A 19,642-nucleotide genomic window follows, 5' to 3' on the forward strand; every position below is an offset into this window, starting at 1 on the left:
GTAGGTGGAGACCACCTTTGGGAGGAACGCGGGGTGTGGGAGGAACTGGACCTTGTCCTTATGAAAGACCATGTACGGCGGCTCAGAGGTCAGGGCCCTGAACTCCGAGATTCGCCTGGCCGACGTGATTGCAACCAGGAAGGCCACCTTCCACGAGAGGCGAGACCAGGAGCACACGGCCAACGGTTCAAACGGGGGCCCCTTGAGACAGGCCAACACCAGGTTTAGGTCCCACTGTGGGACCGGGGGTCTAGAATAGGGAAAGAGATGGTCCAAACCCTTAAGGAACCGGCCAGTCAAAGCATGGGAAAATACCGTGTGTCCTTGCACTGGTGAATGGAAGGCTGATATGGCTGCCAGGTGCACCGTGACTGATTAAGGCGCCAGGCCCTGGGCCCTCAGGTGGAGGAGGTAATCAAGGATAAGCTGGATCGGGGCAGCCACCGGGGAGACACCCTGGTCTGCTACCCACCTAGAAAACCAGGACCACTTCGCCAAATAAGCGTGGCGAGGGGAGGGCCATCTACTTTCGAGGAGGACGCACTGAACCTGTTCTGAGCATGTCCTTTCCTCTCCGCCCTAACCACTGAGCAGCCACGCCATGAGGTGAAGCACCGCTAGGTTGGGATGCAGGGGGCACCCCTGGTCCTGAGAGAGCAGATCTGGGCGGAGCGGCAACGGCCACGGCGGAGCTACCGCCAGGCCCGTGAGGGTCCCATACCAATCCTACCTGGGCCACGCCAGGCCTTTATCCATCTTTATCTTCTTCAGGACCCTGCTGATTAGAGGGAACGGGGGAAAAGCGTAAAGAAGCCGGCCTGACCAGGACAGGAGAAAGGCATTGGAGATAGCGCCCCTCTCCACGCGCCCCCCCCCCCCCCCCGGAGCAGAACCGGGGGCATCGCCGGTTCTGCCGAGTCGCAAATAGGTCCACCTGGGGAGTTCCCCACCTTTGGAAAAGCAGGCGGGCCACTTCCGGGTGGAGGGACCACTCGTGTTGCGAGGAAAAGTCCCTGCTCAAGCGATCCGCCCTCTCATTCCGGGCACCCGTAGGTGGAAGGCCTTCAGGTGGATGTCATGGGCTATACAGAAGTCCCACAGCCTGAGGGCTTCGTGGCAGAGGACAGAGGATTGGGCCCTGCCTTACCTGTTGATATAGAACATCGAGGCCGTGTTGTCCGTGAGCACCCTGACTACCTTTCCCTCCAGGTGCGAGTGGAAGGCCATACATGCCAGCCGCACCGCCCTGAGCTCCTTGACATTTATATGTAGGGTCAGGTCTTGAGGTCTGAAAGTTCCCCACATGGGCCCCCCAACCCAGGTCCGACGCATCGGACACCAGCTCCAACGACAGGGCGCTGACCCTGAACAGAACCCCTTGGAGCATGTTGTTTGGGGCGGACCACCACCGTAGGGAGGTGATCACAGAGTCCTGCTCGGTGAGGACCTTGTCCATCCTGTCCGTGGCCTGGAAGAACTTTGAGAACAACCAGAGCTGGAGAGGCCTCATCCTGAGTCTGGCGTGATGGACCACATACATGCACACAGACATGTGACCCAAGAGTTGCAGGCAAACCCTGGCTGTTGTCACCGGGATCCTTGTGACTGAGACGATGAGACCTTTCAGAGTCTCGAATCTGTCTGGTGGGAGAGAGGCCCTGGCCAACACTGCGTCCAGGAGTGCCCCAATAAACTCTATGCGTTGGACCGGGACTAACGTGGACTTGGTGTTGTTTACCAACAGGCCCAAGGCGGTGCACGTGGACAGGAGGAGGGCCACATGATCCCTCACCTGCGACCGGGAGGTGCCCTTGGCAAGCGAATTGGCCAGATAGGGAAATATCTGGACCCCCCACCGTCTAAGGTAGGCCACTACTACTGACATGCATTTTGTAACCACCCTGGGGGCAGTGGACAGACCAAACAGAAGGACCATGAATTGGTAATTATTCTGTCCCACCACGAAACGGAGGAAGCGCCTGTGCCCCTCGAATATGTGGATGTGGAAGTACGTGTCCTGTAGATCGAGGGCAGCGTACCGGTCCCCGGGATCCAGGGAGGGGATGGAGGAGGCCAGGAGACCATGCGGAACTTGAGTTTCACCATGTACTGGTTCAGATCTTGCAGGTCCAGGATGGGCCTGAGCCCCCCTTTGGACTTCGAGATAAGGAAATAATGGGTGTAATACCCCTTGCCCATGAACTCCTCGGACACCGTCTCTATCTCCTAGCCCTAGGAGCCACCCCATCTCCTGCTTGAGCAGAGCTTAGTGCGAGGGGTCCCCCAAGAAGGACAGGGGTGGGGTTGGTTGGGCGGGGAGGAAGTAAACTGGAGGATGTAACCCCATAAGATGGTGTTGAGGACCCATCTGTCCGAGGTTAGCTGCGACCATTCCGGGAGGGAAGCACACAACCATTGGGAGAAGGTGAGCTTTATTGGGGATGGATCCCTGGTGAGGACTGGCGGGGTGCCCCCAAGCGTCCCGTCAAAAATGCCTTTTCCCCATCTGCTTGCCCTTGGAGGACCCAGCCCGGGGGCAGCAGAGACTGCCTCTGAGGGCATCTCTTATAGTCCTGCTGCTTCTCGTAGGCGGCCTCATACTTCGGGAGGGTGGCCTGGGTGGGAGCCTGCTATGGCTTGAACTTAGGTTTTGCCGGAGCCAGGACATAGAGGCCCAGAGTCTGGAGGGTCGTGCGGGAGTCTTTCATGCCATGCAGCCTTGTACCTGTTTCCTCTGCAAACAGAGCTTTCCCGTCAAACGGGAGATCGTGCATGGAAGACTGCGCCTTGCTGGACAGCCCGGAGAGCAGGAGCCATGACACCCATCTCTCTGCTGGGACCCCCTAGCGGCCGTTGCCCCTTCCTCCACTAGCGCCTTGAACTCCTTGCTATCGTGCTCCTGGAGGGAGTCCTCAAACTAGGGCAGGGAGTCCAGTCTCTGAGAGTCGTTGGGGCTGGCTGACCCAGACGTTCCCTGCGGTTGACCGACTCGACCACCAAGGAGTTGGGCACCGGGTAGGTATACAAGTACTCATGCCCCTTAGTGGGTACAAAGTACTTGTGTTCCGCCTTTTTAGAGATGCGGACCAACGAGGCCAGTGTTTGCCACAGTGCATTTGAAATCTTAGCCACCCCTTCATGGAGAGGCAAGGTCACCCTACCCAGTGCCGATGGGGACAAACACGTTAAACAGGGAGCCTGAGGGCTCCTCCATCTCCTCTGCTTGGAGGTGGAGGCTTGCTGCCATGCTCTTTAAGAGTTCTTGGTGGGCCCTGAAGTCCTCCTGCAGGGCGGAGGGGAGCGGGGCCGCAATCGTCTCCTCCTGGCGGGAAGAGGAGGCCGGTGCAGTGCTCTGGGTGTCGGCAGGCACCGGAGGGTCCACCACCTGGTCGGACTCCAGGCACGGTGCCGAGGACGTACGCCCCACTGACTACTTTCTCGGGGGTCTGGAGAGGGAGGCCAATGGTGCTTCCGAAGTTCCAGCCACCAAGCAAGCTTCCACCAGGGGCTGTGCGGGAGGCCACAGTGCCCACTGGTACCATTGGGCCGGCCACGATGCTTGGTGCCACTGCACCTGCTGTGGCGCCGGCTGTTCGGGTTGGCTGGCCTGGCCCATCGAAGGACGGCTACGAACGGAGACCGGGCTGGCATAAGAGCTGCTGCTGTCTCTGGACCAGGAGGAGCAGCGGTGCCACGATCTCAACGTGCAGGACTGGTGCCGACGGTAACCGCTGCTCCGTGAACGGCCTCAACAGGCGGACCTGCAACTGCAAGGTGCCAGCAATCGATGCCCGGGGCTGCGATGTCTTGGCGGAGACTTGGAGCGGGAGTCCGAGAGGGAACGGCACCGACGACCATGCTGTGACCGACTGCGGTACCCTCTCCGAGACAAGGACTGTTGGCAATGCCCATCGCGGTCCCATCAATATTTGCTCCTTGAGGATGAGAGGTGCTGAGAGTCCCGGCCGGACCGAACCCAGCCAGACAGTCTGGTCAGCGTCAAGGGCAATCCGCATGGACTCTGCCCCGAGAGGTCGCTGGGTGGTGAACGGTGTCGGGAATGTTCCCTTGACCGAGACCGGTACTGAGCAGGAGGTGACTGCAGAGATCCCAGCGGCAGCTTGCCTCTGGAGCCTGGGGCTGACATAAGCGGCGCTCCAGGCACCAGCACGGACATAACGTCCCGGGCCACCTGGAGGGCTTCAGCATCCAGACAGGCCTGTTCTGAAGAGGCCAGGCTACTCCACTCAATGCGAGTCGGAGGCCTGGGGCCCGGTGGGGTTCGAGGAGTGCCCGACATGGGCCTAGCCTCCGTCCCAGACTTCTCTCAGTGCTGCTGTGAAGAGGGAGTCTTCCTGGCCCTCTTGGCGTGCCCAGTGGATGGGGAGTGGTGCCGACTGGTTGATGGCACCAGAGGGTCGCCGCATACCGACACCGCGGTGCCGGTTCAGAGCGGCGTGCCAGAGTCGGGGTGGCCAGGAACTTAATATCCTTTTCTCTTTTGGTCCGAGGCTTAAACAACTTGCAAATCTTGCACCTTTCGCTGATACGGGTTTCTCCCAAACAGCCTGTGTGCGGGTCACTTCTTGGCATAGAACGCCTACAAGAGTCACACGACTTAAAACCCAGGGCACGGGGCATGTCCCAGCCCGGGCTCACTGACTAACTAAATTAACTAAACAGCTAACTAACTACGGGTACTAACACTGAACGAATGAACAGTTCTGGAGACGAGCTACAGCAAAGCTGGAGCAGAGCAGTTCCAATGCACATTCACTGGCGGCAAGAAGGAACTGAGGGTGGGAGGAGCGTGCAGCTCCCCTTATACCGCGCCAGGCAGGCGCCACTCCAGGGATCATGGGGGGCGCTCCCCCCCATGGCTACTACTAGGGGAAAAACTTCTGGCACCAGTGCACATGGCAAGCATGCACACCTATTGTGGAATACACATGAGCAATCACTCAAAGAAGAATATACATTTTGTAACTGCACAGCTTTCAACGCATCAGATTTCTGATTTAGAAATGCATTTCGGTTAGATCCACTGTCTCATGCACAAACTTGTCAAAATAATAGTAATTTATATAAAACTATTTGTTTAGTGCTTAAAACAGAGTTAATGTGTAAACATTTATGAGCTGGAACATAAAAGACAAAACTGCACTGCAATAAAACAAACTAGGAAATGCTTAGCGAGCACCAGCAGGGTTTACATGGACCAATTAATGTGCAACATGTTAATGAATTTTAGAAATCAGACCCTGAAGAGCCCAATACCCCAACACATAGCCAAGCCCTAAGATAGATCAACTCTGATATGCCATTGGTAAACAGTTAATCAACTCTAAATCTTTAAATCTCAATTCAGTGTCAGCGTCAGTGTCATCAATTCAGTGTCCTCATTAACTATTCCACAGCTGATCATTTTAGCGGATGGAACATGAAAGGGACTGAGACTAAAGCCCTTCAAATGTGGGGACTGAAGGTTACTTCAGAGAAGGAAATACAAAGGGAAAAAAAGAGGTAGGAATAAACAGAGAAGACTGAGATATGTAGAAAGGAAGACTGGGAAGGATGAGAAACAAAAGGCAGAAAAGGATTTTGTCACTGAACAATAGTGAATGTGACAATAAGGCATGGGATAAATAAATAATTAATAAATACAAGTTTAGTTATTACCAGAAGGCTATATTATCCCCTTCGTATCCATGCAAACCTCTCACGGACATCAGTGGGAGAGTCAATGTGGACTGGAAGGAATATGAAGTCCTGAATTTAATTATGGTACCTGGGCTGAGATATAAACATGGCATCTAAACAATGTGCCAAAGACAGGCAGACAAGCATGTCACACATTGGTGGATGACTCAATAATTCAGTCTGAAGATTGGTCTACACTAGAAAGCTGTGCTGACAAAACATTCCCTTTTTCAACATAGCCTGATGGATATCCACACTGCATTTTGCCTCCTACTGACAAAACCCTCCTGGCATCATCATCTCCATTTTCCGAACGACATAAGCTCCCTGCCAGTATATTTCTATCAAGGCCGAATGTGGGTGCATACATACCTGTATTGGCATAAGTATTCCAACCGTAATTCTACAATACAACACTCCCTTCAGGAATGACCTGCCTGCCAGCACTTTTGAACTCTTCTGCCCAGGGGCCAAAATGACTAGAGGGCCATCTCACTTTTAAATGTCTAGCACAGTGTTCATAGCTACATCTGTCCCATTACCCGCTGCCTTTTCACTGAAAGTATGGTTCCTTGAGAGGGTTGCCAGTTTGGTTTGGATGTATTCCTGGAGGTTTCAAAACATGACAGTCTTTAATTAAAGATTCATCTTTAACTCCTGGAGACTCCAGGACAATCCTGGAGGATTGGCAACCCTATGGTCCCTGCTCTTGGTCTCATGCTACCAACCTGGTCCAGGAAAAAGGTGCTTGGTTTCCATGCACTACGGGAAGAGAAGCAAGTGAAGGAACAGCTGTAGTAGGAAAAAGAATATTTATAGTGACTTTGCCAAGCAGACGGCAAAACTCAGATATTCAAGAAAGGAATCCCAGTGCCATTCCAAGAAAAAGGAGATGAAGCAGGGCTACTGAAAGGTGAAGGAGAAAAACTGTGGAGCTGCCTGCATGACCCATGCCTTTTATAATATTCATCAGGGACCACCACACCTGTAGCCACCTTGGACATGGTGTCCTTTAAATGGAGGAGAAAGGCCCCCTTGGAGGGCAGACAAGAAGAAGGAGCTCTTCATGGGTCAGGAAGGGGATGACAAGGCAAAATACAGTGAGATGGCTGTAAACAAGGAACAGATAGATATCTTGCAAGACCCCCCAGACACACTCCGAGTGTCTCGCTCTGACATATTTCATCCTTAGAGAAGGGAGACTGATAGATGCAAGTGATGATTAGAGCTCCAATAATAAATCATAATTAGTGGCCTACCAATTTCACGGCCGTAAAAAACATGTCACAGACTGTGAAATAAGCCCTTCCCCGTGAAATCTGATCTCCTCCAAATCAGCCGGGGCTGGGGGCGGGGGGAAGAGACAGGACTTGTCCTTCCCCTGCACGGCTGTTATCAGAGGGAGATTAGACCCACCTCCCCAGGCAGCACAGAAGTGAGGGTTTCTGCACTGCAGCAGCCCCAGAGCTGGGCTCCAGGCTTCCGCCCCCTGTGGCTCTTGCCAGGGCTTGGGGGGGGGGGGGGGGGGCCGAGGTTGGGGCCTGCCGCCCCCCCCCATGGCTCCTGCCAGCTGCTGCTCCCTCCCCCCAAGCCCCTGTGGCACCTGCCCAGGCTCTGGGCTACTGCCCCCATCTCCCACCAGTGGTTCTTGCCAGGGCTGGGGGCACCTGGGCTCCAGCCAGGACCCTCCCCCCCACCCTCCCAGCTTCAGCTCCCACAGCTCTTGCCAGGCTCAGGGATGCCACCTCGTGGTTCCTGCCCAGGCTTGGGGCTCCTGCCCCCACCTCAGGGACCTGGGCTGGGGACTGCCACCCCGTGACTCCAGCTAGGACTCGGAGCTTTTGCCTTCCACAGCTCCTGCCTGAGCTCCAGGCTTCCGCCTCCTCTTCCCCCCGTGGCTCCTGCCTGGGCTCAGGGCTGTTGCCCCCACCCCCACGGCTCCTGTGTGGGCTCTGGGCCACCCAGGCTCGGGGCTTCTGCCCCCCTTCCTGGATCCTGTCTGGGCTTGGGGCTTCCACCCCATGGCTCTTGCCAAGGCTTGGGCACCCATTTTTCAAATTGTCCAGGGCCCCTGGGCATGGGCCCATGTGTTAATCCACAACTGGCCCTGACTAGCAGCTAGGAGCCCCTGACTAGCAGCTAGGAGCCAGGCTGGGAAGATCGGACCGGTCTCCACCTCTGAGAGCCTCTTCCAGCTGCAGGAAACGCCACAGCACAGAAGTGAATATGGCAATCCTGAAACAGCAGCTTTGGGCCCCACCCCCAATCCCCTTTTAGATCAGGACCCCCACAGTTACACCACCATGAAATTTCAGATGTAAACATCTGAAATCGTGAAACTGACCAATTTTAAGACCCTGTGGCCGTGAAATTGACCAAAGTGAACCATGAATTTGGTAAGGCCCTAATCATAATGTAGGTTGGTATGCTCCTGTAACTCTTAGTAAATGTATGCCTGTGTTTTTACATTGGCTAGGAAAAGATGATAGGAGGCATCCATCTATCTATCCTTTCTTCCAATACATATGAAATCATCTGCCTTTACTCAACAGCACATCCATGCATTTATCCACAACTTTAATGGGAAGAATCTTGAGGAGAGCCTCACTAAAACTTGTTGAGCACTACTAGGGCCAAATGGAAGTACAAAAAGGACATGTTCTCCAAGAATGTGGAGGACTCCAAGAGAAATGCAAGGGACCGGCATGAACAGCTGCTGGAGAAGTTCAGAAAGGACAGAGAAGTACAGACAGCCACGCTGCAGCTACTGAAGCAGCAGACCCAGCTCTTGAACCAAGTGTTGACCAGGAGACACCAAGGACATAACTTCAGCATTCACCCTACACCAAAGTATAACCCTTACAGCTTATTCACAAGGATTATACATCCCCTATTACATTAGTTCCCTCTGTACCCTACTCCAATGGACAAAAGCTCAGGGAACAAAGGGAACTGCTTTCATTACATGTACTGTTTGTTAACTGTGATGCATTGGCATCCAGTGCGCACATGGCACTTTGTATAAGTAACTGCATACCATAGCTAGTATAGTCAAAGTTTTTTTTATAAGTTACTGCCTCTTTATTGTGATGCTGGACATACTGTGTTAATGAAGTAAATGCTGTGTGAAAGTTGGTGCATTTTTATTGTGCTTTCCAGCATTACAGAACTGCCTGCAATGCAAGAGAGTAATTCATATAGCCAGAAAGGCTTTCCCCACCTCAATTTAAAAAACTGAGTATTTATATAGTCAGCAGTCCATGTATACTACAGAAGCAATCGCCTTTGCTCAATCTGGAAATACATCAGCAGTTATTTTACTGTTGCTCACATACATACACTATTTTACATATTTCAATACAATATCCCTTAAAATTTATTAATCCAAGTCTATTGAAACACAGGTTACTGGACTAATGATCCCATAGAAATAGTCACATTATTGCCCACTGTCAAAGTAAGTTTACAAAGCTTCTCTCATGCAAACTGTATTGGCAGTGACACCGTTAACCAGACTACTTTCAAGCTATTTGAATTCAGCAGACAGCCTCCTGTACTCCTCACATACCCATCCTGGCAACATGATCTCACAGATATTATGCACTGCACAGCACAGAGCACTAACTTTGAGAACATTTTCCTTGCTGAGATTGAGCCTTGTCATGGGACATCTCTATCTGCCCTTCAGTCTCCGAAGGCCACCCCATGTTAATTTGGCAACTGCTTAGGTGATAGTTAAACCTTTCCATGCTTCTGTCCAGCTTGCCAGGGAAATAAAGGCTAGGTGGGATCACCAAGAATCACAACTGCTACAGAAAACATGTTAAGGACAATTGGACAGTCTGCTTTGAGATCTACTCATGAAAAGCATGAGGTAAGAAGTAAGGATTATTATTTTACTCCAAGGCTATGTCTACACTACCACAGTAAGTAAACCTATGCTACAAAACTCCAGCTATGTGAATAACGTAGCTGGAGTCGACATGAGTTACTGCAGGGCCTACACCACAGGGGGTTGACAGGAGAAAATCGACTTACCTTACTCTTCTGGTCAGAGTTAGAGTACAGGGGTTGACTGTAGAGCAATCTGCTGTCAATTTGGCAGGTCTTTACTAGACCCACTAAATCAACCACCGGTAGTAGAGACCAGACTCAAGTGCCCACAATTCCCAAAGACAGGTGTGGGTATCCCACAACACTCAGTGACTGCCCCACAATACACAATGGCACTTTCCCACAAGATCACGTGCCTCAAAGCAGCATGGAGAACATTGAGACACATTTTTTGCCAATGCAACTCTACTTGATTTTGTGTGGACACAATACACTGGCACAAGTGGCTGAGTGTAAACATGCTCTACCCACATGCTCGAACTTCTAGTGTAGACAAGACCCATCCAAGGTATTTTTCATCACACCTAATACTGTGCTAAGGGCATAAAAACGACATCTGTAGCCAGAGCAGTGACTGTGTACGCCTGCAGAGCTGGAAATGAGCCATTTCCCTGCTACACAACTGTTATGGGGCAAGAACAGTAAACCCCCTATTATCACGCTGCCCACAACGGGAGGCCCACAACTGCACCCATCACTCTGCAGCCCCCTCCCCACCTCTGTTCCCCCAAGTTCCTCCCTCCCCAGGCCCAGCTCTGGGCTTCAGGGAAGCAGGGCTGATCAACCAGGGAGATAAGGAAGGATCGCTCCCGGCCAGTGAGGAGAAAAAGGAGCGCGCGACGGGGGGGGGGGGGGCGGGGGCGGCCGGTGAGGGGGAAAAGGAGCGCGCGGCTGGGGGGGGGGGCGGGGGCGGCCGGTGAGGGGGAAAAGGAGCGCGCGGCTGGGGGGGGCGGGGGCGGCCGGTGAGGGGGAAAAGGAGCGCGCGGCTGGGGGCGGGGGCGGCCGGGGAGGGGGAAAAGGAGCGCGCGGCTGGGGGCAGGGGGGTCCGCTCCCGCCTGCTGAGGAGACAGAGAAGTTGCTCCTGGCCGGGGCCCTCCACTTCCCGCCACAGGGCCCCGGCCCCGGCCCCGGCCCGCCTACAACTTACTCGGGGAGGCTCCAGGTCCCGCCGCTGCTGCCGCTTACGAGCCCAGCCCCCAGTTGCGGCCCCCGGCGGGGCAGGCGGCGGCGCCTGTTGCTCCATGGAGCTCGAGCTCCGGCTCCTCCTCCTCAGGGTGCCGCCGCCGCCCCGCACTCCGGGTCGGGCTGCTCCCACTCCGGCTCCCCAGCCCCCGGCGCCATGATCCGGGCTCCGGCTGCTGTGGGACCCGCGCTGCCCCAGCCCCGCCCCCAGGGCTGGGCTCGCGCCGGACCCCGGGCTCGCTCCGCCCCTTCCACACGCTCGACCGCGACCCCCCGAGGGCATCGCGGCACCAGCGTCATGCTGCGGGGCTCGGCCGCGGGGCAGGCGGCGCCGCGTCCCGAACTCGGGCGCCGGTTGGGCGAACTCCCTCCCGGCGCCGCTGGCCGCGGCCGGTGCCGCCGAGAGACTCGTCAGGCAGCAGGACCGGCCGCGGCCAGCGCCTCTCGCCCCATGGGCGGGCGAACAAGAGCATAGTTTGGGGACGACTCGGCTCAAAGATGCCAAGCGAGGGGACATTTACTACGGCCCTGAAGCTGGTCCTGGGGTGAATGACACACGGATGCCAGACAAAAATTGTATCCTCGACGCTGAAGTTGACGGATGGTTTTTCAGCCCTTGTAGGTTGTGGTGATAGCGGCTGCTCTTTCAAAGATTTAGGACTTGTCTTCTTTCTTTGACGGTACTTACAGGCACTGCGTCGGTCACCTCTTCCCTAAACCCCCGTAAACTACCTCGCCCAGGCGAGAGAAGGTGGTTGAGGTAATATCCTTTTTGGACGAACTTCTGTTGGTGAGAGAGAGAGAAGCTTTCCAGCTACAGGGAACTCTTCCTCGGGTCGAAGAAGGGTGCTCTGAGGACCTCAGACCTCAAGAAGAACTGTGCATAGCTTGAAAGCGTCTCTCTCTCTCTCTCACCCAGAGACATTACCTCAACCGCCTTCTCTCTCCTCGCTTCGGACCAACAAGGCTATGCAAGACTTAGGGCTTGTCTACCAGTAAACTGCTACAGCTGGCACCGCCGCAGCTAGGCCGCTCCAGCGCCTCAGTAAATTGGCGCCAATTGGCGGGGCTCTCCTGTTGGCTTAGCTACTCCACCTACCTGAGATGCAGGAGCTGAGAATTCTCCCATCAGCCGAGCACTGTCTACAGCAGGGGTTAGGCTGATTTAACCGTGTCACTCAGGGGTGTGGATTTTTGAGCAATGTAGTTATAGTGACCTAATTTCCTGGTCTCATCCAGGCCTTAGTCTCTCAGGGGAAGTATTGTCCAGATGACAAGTCCTTTTTGTAGATTCTCTTTCCACTTTTTTCAATATCATTTGTGAGGCTTGAACACAGCAGTGCTTCCTCACCATCATATACACTAGTATCACCTCCATCTTACTTGATATTCCTCTTTGTACATCCAGTTATCAGGTTTGGGTTTTGACTCCCATAACTAACACAACAGAAGTCCGAGTGTGATGCTATCTATCATAATCAAGGCTAAGATTTTAGCAGAGGTAGTTTAGGCAAAAGTCACAGCCAGGACATGGGCAATACATAAACCACAGAAGCTGGAGCCCCACCACCCAGGGCTGATAGCCTGAGCCCTGCCATCTGGGGCTGAAGTTTACGTGCAGGGAAAGCATTCCAACAGGCCCAGCATTCCAAGGTGAGTCCCCCAACCTAGATTAGGTGCATCTGAAATTTGGGATACTGAAGGCTTGGAGGTGACAAAGGGAACGCCTGCAGCCACCACTCAGGAATCCCTCCACCAGTCAAGGGGAGCGAGAACTATGAGCACAGAGTCCATGCATTTTGTGAAAACCCAAGGGGCTGCTGACAGTCCAAGGGCAGGACAGTGAACTGGTAATGAGTCTGGTTTATGATAAATCTGAGGAACCTTCTGTGGCCCTGGAAGATGGAGATGTGGAAATAGGGATTTTTGAAGTCGAGGGTGGTATACCAGTCTCCTGTATCCAGACAGGAAATAGCAGAGACCAGGGAAACCATGCAGAACCTCAGTTTCTTGAGATAATTGTTGAGGCAGTGCAGGTCTAGGATGGGTCAGAGAGCCCCTCTGGCTTTCGGGGATTAGGAAATAATGAGAGTAAAATCTCTTCCCCTCTCCCATTCTGGGGCATCACCTCCACAGTCCCTACCTGAAGGAGGGCTTGTGCCTCGTGGACTAGAAGTTGCTTGTGAGAAAGGTCCCTGACAAGGGACAGGGTGGCGGGTGGGAGGAAGAAACCTGAAGGGTGTAACCTTCCTCTGCTGTACTCAGCATCCAGCAGTCCGAGGTGATGAGGGACCACACTGGGCTGAAGTAGGAAAAATGGTCTGAAAACAAAAATGGGGCAGGATCCAGTGCAGGAATTAATAACGCTCTCGGGTGTACCTTCAAACATTTTGTTTGGGGCCTCCCAGATACCTGTGTGAACCCAGTAGTGAGGTTGAAGTGGAGGGGAGCGGTTGCCTGTGCTTGTAACCCCTGCTCTGTTTTTTAAACAGCTCCTGGCAGGGCAGAAAAGCCAAGAAGTGGGTTGGCTGTTGAGGCCTGATATGCTTCCTCAAAAGTTCCAGAGATTAGAGATCCAGGGGTGTGAGGGTAGCTCTGAAGTCCTTCAGACCATGGAGCTTTGAGTCCATCTGCTCCAAGGAGGAGGTGGTACCCTCAAAGGAAAGATCATGGATGAACTGTTGGACCTCAGGTGGCAACCCCAAGGATTGGAGCCAGGAGCATTTACTCATAACCATGGCCAAAGCCATTGTTCTGGCTGCCACATCAGCTGCATCCTGGGCCACTTGGAGGGAGGCTCAGGCTATGGTCTTCCCTTCCTCCATTAGGGCAGATAACTCTTGCCTGGAGTCTTAGGGCAGTAAGTCTTTAAACTTTGCCATGAAGTCCCAAATGTTGTAATCATACCTCCCAAGCAAGGCTTCTTGGTTGGAAATGCGAAGCTATAACCCAATCTTCCTACAGAACAGGTATGGCTTCTTTAAGTCCTTTTGCTTCAGGGTCACACCTAACTCTCCCTGCCTGTCCCTCTCATTGGCCACTGTGACGATAAGGGATCTGAGAGGAGGGTGGAAGTACAGGTATTCATACCCCTTGGCAGACACTTAGTAGTTTTTCTCTGCCCTTGAGGTGGGAGGGAGGGAGAGAGAATGGGGTCTGCCACAGGGACCTGACTGGACCCATAACGACCTCATTGAGGGGTAGGGCCTTCTTTGACAGGACCACCGTAGCCAAAATGTCAATAAGGCTATGTGAGGACTCTAAGAACCTCCACCTCTAGCCCCAGGTTAGAAGCTACCCTTTTGAATAGCTCCTGATGAGCTCTAAAGTTGTCCTGAGGCACCAAGCTGCTTGGTCCCGAGACAGCTTCATCAGGGTAGGAGGAAGAGGCCTGTACCAGTGCGGGGGGCCTTCCTCTTCTTCTTCAGCCCCAAAGATATCACCTAGGCCTAAGTCCTGCATGTCAGTACCAGGCTTGCTACTGGGTCAGCCGGACGGTGCAGTGGAGGAGCCCTCCTCTCGGACATCACCTAGTAGAAACAGCTGGGTGGTGGTTCCGGTACCGGGGTAAAACCCCATGGAAATTCGATTGGCCACTGGACCTGCATCGGCCACTTACCTCTGGGCCAGGTGCCAGGGGGAGGGCCCACACCAAGATCTAGTGGAACATAGGATGGGTATTGGCGACGACCCCTTGGTTGTGTGGTGGGGTCCACCTCCAACTCTGAGGACTAGTCCTCTTAAGGAGACCCTGGTGAAGAGCTGGGAAGATTTCACTGATGACAGAAGGGCTGTTTTTCCTCTAGTCAGCACCGAAGGGCCCAGTGCTGGGTATCAGCTTGAGGCAATGTGCTCCCTTCTGCTCATGCTCATCAGAGCCAGTAGTTGTTCTATTGGGGTCGGAGGAACCAGGAATGTCATCAGGTCCCTGGCAGCTGCAAAGGCCTCCAGGGTGGAAGGCAATGCGATCCTACTCGTTCCATGATGTCTTCCCAGAGTTGGAGGATGGTCCTGCAGTGGACTTATCAGCACCTGCAAGCAGGGAGGAGTCAACGTGGCACTAGCAGAACAGGAATGGAGGAGTGGCCCAACACAGGTTGTACTCTGCTGTATTCCCCTTGTTTGTCCTTCCTTGGTACCGGGGAGTGCCCCCCTCTGACCCTTATTTCTTGTGTTTCTTTCTTCGTACTGTTCCCTCTCTACAGTACCAAGAAACACAGTGCCTGAGGGGAGATTCGCACCAAAGCTGAGGTGCTCAGTGCCAAGTCCGACCGGCTTGACTCTGATGCCGACCTAAGAGCAGCTTCCATTAGGACAGCTCTTAGTCTCTTTTTTGTACAAGGGCTTGTAGTTGCCGAAGATTTGGCAACACTCTTGTACGTGAGCTTCTCCCGGGCACGTCAGACAGCTGCAGTGTGGGTCTCTCAGCAGCATAGGCTTGGCACAAGAGGCACAAGGTTTGAAGTCCAGAGACTGGGGTATGTCCCGCCCCAAGGGTGAAAGGAACCCCTCTAAGCTAAGAGAGGGGGTCTGGTTATATAAATTAAAAATATCTACACTATGTACACTACTACTAGAAATTAAAACTGAATGTAACTAAACTAGAGAACAACAGGAAAAACCACTGAATGATCACCTTGCCAAAGCAAGATAAGTTGTTTCATCAACCGTCCTGGGTGGTAAGAAGGAGCCAAGGGGGTGCAGGACCAGCCGGGCCCCTTATACTGGTGCCTGAGCGTACAGCACCAGAGGGTGCTAGAGCCAGCCTCACAGATACCACTGAAGGAAAAAATCTCTGGTGATGGTGCATGCAGCACACGCACATCTAACGTGGAGTGGACATGAGCAAGCACTCAAAGAACTTCTCGTTACCTACTTCTCTATAAAATATTTTATATACTTTTATAATGTCCCTTCTTATTCATCCCTTTTCTAAGGTAAATAATGTAAACATTTGTTGAGAAGGAGACAGAACTAGATGCCAACCATATATTGATGGCATCATTTGTTTTTACAGCAGCTGAAAGCATACTAGGCAGTTTACAGAAACAGAAAGCCATGGACCCTGTCACCCAGAATTTACCATCTAATTGTTTCTGAAGCCCATACCATCTCAGCCTCTACCAGTAGCTTCATATAAGTGCAAAATAAAGTTTGATACCTGTGGTACATTTCAGGTAACGGCCTGTAGGGGAAGAGGATCAGCTGTTCATCACATGCTCTGGGATCATCTGAATGACTGAATCACCTTGAAGCAAATTCCTGTTATGGGTTCCCATAGGGCATTTCCTTATGATGAAATGGTGTCAATGGTTGAGAAAGTCCAGCAACATTACCAAGTATATTTCACTTCTGAGCCCTGAGGTAATCCATTAGTGTTGTGAATACCATCTCTGTGCCATTCCAGCACTATGAAACCAGAATGGCAGAGGTCCAAACTACCAGGGAGGGTCCCATTGCTTATGGAGTTGGCCTGCCATCACCCTCTTGATAACTTTGCCCCAGAAAGAAGTTTGAGGGCAGGTGGTAGTTTGCTTGGTATTTTACCTTGTATGTATGGGAATCCCCACAAGCTGTTGTCCAATTCAGTGAGTCACTCCATTCTTACAAAGTTATTTTTATTTATCAATTATTAGTACAGAACAATTATTCCATTATTAAGAGAAAAACGTTTCTTATAAAAATCTGTATAATCGATAGACAAAAACAGCAATTCAAGTAAGTTTACTTTCCTTCACTTTTTTTCCTGAAATGATGTAGAAGGAACAGCATGCTTAGAAGAGCCAGATTCCTCTTCCTTTTCATGGGGACGTTTTCTGGTTGTGGTTGGCTAAAAGAAAGAGGCAGGAGCATGTCTATGCCAGTCAAACACAAATACCTAACACCTTTAATTTTAATATATGTTCAGAATGGAGGCAGAGCCCAACTATCATGCCTACTGTGAGTTCAAGATGTTTAAGAAAACTCTCTTTGCTGCCTCCCATATGACAACTGAGAGCAAAAACACAATCAACAATGGAAAAAGATTCAGTCATCATCATCTGCACTCTCACCATTACCAATCCTTAAAACAATTTATCAGGTTGCCTGTCACTCCACAAAATTAATATGACTAGTTCTCCCTCTTTCTTGATCATCTGTCATTTAGTAAACTCACATTTGTTGTCAGTTTTATTTGTCCTGGTTACATCAAAGCCCCCTCATGTGTCAATTTTTCCTGGACTGACACCAACCAGATGAACACTCTGAGGGATGATGTACAAAAAATCTGATCAAGGAACTGCAACAAATAATTTCTTTCAGACTTAAACTAAATGTGATAAACAATTTAAGAACATATTAAAAGTTCTGATAACAAACAAGGCATCTGAGCTGGATTTATTTACAGCAATGATGCAGAAATAGCGACCTGTTTTAAGGATGGGATGATCCTCATGTTATCCGCAAGACAGTGGGAATTGGCAATGGCCTCCCCAATCAGCAAGCATATATGATCCTCTAACATCAGACAAAAAGTACTTGTGGCACCTTAGAGACCAACAAATTTATTTGAGCATAAGCTTTGGTGAGCTACAGCTCACTTCATCGGATGCATGTGGACACATCCGATGAAGTGAGCTGTAGCTCATGAAAGCTTATGCTCAAATAAATTTGTTAGTCTCTAAGGTGCAACAAGTACTCCTTTTCTTTTTGCGGATACAGACTAACACAGCTGCTACTCTGAAACCTAACATCAGACAGCTGCTCTTAATCCCTTCTCTCTCTCCATTCTTTCCCCTCAAAAAGGTAAAATAAAATACAAGGAAGCACCCAGCTCCCCAATCTTACTCTTATCTTTCCTTCTTACCATCTTACAGTGACAACCCTGCACACGATCTCCAGCCTTCAGTTAATGTCAGTTCTTCCTAGGATATTAAGTATCTGGGTCTTTAAAGCTCTGATGATCAAATATACTCAAGCATATGGTTTATTTTAAGCACAAGAATAGTCCTATTGAAGTCTACTGGGACAATTTATGCACTTAGAATTAACCACATACTTAAGTGCTTTGATGATACCTACTGATTCTACTGGTAAAAGGTATAGTAACTGACAGAGCTAACCAGCACAGTGCTACATAATCATAGAGCATGCAGGGGTGTAATCATAGAATATCAGGTTGGAAGGGACCTCAGGAGATCATCTAGTCCAACCCCCTGCTCAAAGCAGGACCAATCCCCAATTTTTGCCCCAGATCCCTAAATGGCCCCCTCAAGGATTGAACTCACAACCCTGGGTTTAGCAGGCCAATGCTTAAACCACTGAGCTATCCCTCCCCGCCACACTAGCTTGAAATTATAAGTTTCTGCAGGATAAATATTCAAAATCAATTTTTACTACTATAAATGGATTTCTTTCTAATCTCAATTTCTCTGCATATAAATTTCATTTTATTCCTACTGTGATGCATGCATGATTGAAATATGACCATTTATATCAATGATATTTATTGCCACTGTTAGACAATTGCAACAGATTTTGTACGAAGTATATTTTGTAAGGTGTCAATGGAAAAGTTATGATTTTCCAAATAAAGTTATCCTGTTTAAATCCATGTATCATCATTGTATCTGAAGCTATGGACATAGGCTATATATCTGTATCTCAAATGTGTTTGTTCCTGGGGTAACACCCACAAGGTAGTTTACATCCAGTTTAGCCAGCACATTGTGAATGGACTATTCAAGTTTGATGGCCCATTAAATACACTTAGCTTTCATAATGGGCCACAGAAGAAATTCATTATACCCAGGAAGATCTTCCTGTGGACACCTCAGCACGGATATGGGCAATGGCTGCCCCTGAGAGTCATCAAGCCTTGTAACAACAGATGATATGCTCATGTGATCCTGGACTCCATTTTGTGCCAGTAACTTTCCACAAACTGCGCTGTGAGCTTTGTTTGAAACAGAAAATTTCCAGGCACATGGCAAAGGGTAGAAAAGATCCCTGAGATGACTCCATTTTGCCTCTTTCCAGCTCTGATTCTCTGGACTGTGGTTTTACAACTAAAAGGAGGATATTGAATGATGGACTGAGGATCTTCCCATTTTTTGGAAGTTACCAGAGAGACTTTTCAAGCCAGCTTGCGAGCCACATGCAGCTCTTTTACAGTTGAAGTGAGGTTCACGGAGCCCCCCCACACCCCCATTCTCCACCTACCAGACTGGGGGGAAAGGGAGGGAGGCTCAGGACTTCTACCCTGAGGAGGGTGGTGGGGCTAGGAGCTTCTGACAGAGATGACTGGTGCCTGCTGAGAGTGTGGGGGTACAGTTTAAAGATTCTCACTCCCCCTCCCCAACAGCTTGAGTCACGCCCCCCAGGCACCCACCCCCTCTTACCCTCAGCGGCCCCTCCCTGTAGCTCCCAGGTGTTAGCTCCACATGGAGAGACAGCAGCAAACAGCTGCAGGGAGCTTCCACTGCTTTAGCTCCTCAGGGAGATGCATCAGCAAAAGCAGTGGCTCTCCCTGTAGCTCCCAGCTGTGGCCACTCCCTCTTCCCATGGCCACAGCTCCCAGCTTGCCAGCGCCAGTAGCTGCCATGCAGGAAGGGGACCTGGCAGCACCAGGTGACTTAGCAGGGCCAGCAAACCTTGGCAAAAATCGGTGGGAGGGGAGGAGGCGGCGGGGTGCCCGCCAAGGCTTGGGGCTTCAGCTGGAGCAGGGCTGAAGCCCCGAGTTCCAGCAGGTACTTCCCGCGTGGCTGAAGACCTGAGCCCCGGCAAGCGTGCCCCGGCTCTCCAACTTCTGAAGATTGTCGTATGCGGCTCCGGCATTCAGTAAATTTGGCCACCCCCGTCTATAACATCACTTCTACAAACCTGA

General features: G+C 51.6%; 2 protein-coding genes across 3 annotated transcripts in view; both read right to left on the reverse strand.

Annotated features, from left to right (window-relative positions):
- TTC28 (tetratricopeptide repeat domain 28) overlaps positions 1 to 10,845 on the reverse strand; it is a 482,751-nt gene extending 471,906 nt beyond the window's left edge. Inside the window, exon 1 of the mRNA XM_074973004.1 lies at positions 10,742 to 10,845. Within this exon, the coding sequence (XP_074829105.1) occupies positions 10,742 to 10,837 (96 nt within the window). The 5' untranslated portion in view covers positions 10,838 to 10,845. The remainder of the gene's footprint in view (positions 1 to 10,741) is intronic.
- Positions 10,846 to 16,430: 5,585 nt separating this feature from the next.
- Positions 16,431 to 19,642, reverse strand: part of CHEK2 (checkpoint kinase 2) — a 53,187-nt gene continuing 49,975 nt past the window's right edge. For both annotated transcript variants that reach the window (XM_074972956.1, XM_074972957.1), the window contains one exon: positions 16,431 to 16,606. In XM_074972956.1, the coding sequence (XP_074829057.1) occupies positions 16,511 to 16,606 (96 nt within the window). In that variant the 3' untranslated portion in view covers positions 16,431 to 16,510. The remainder of the gene's footprint in view (positions 16,607 to 19,642) is intronic.

Source organism: Natator depressus, chromosome 15 (genome assembly GCF_965152275.1).
Source record: "Natator depressus isolate rNatDep1 chromosome 15, rNatDep2.hap1, whole genome shotgun sequence".
Taxonomy (NCBI): Eukaryota; Metazoa; Chordata; order Testudines; family Cheloniidae; genus Natator; species Natator depressus.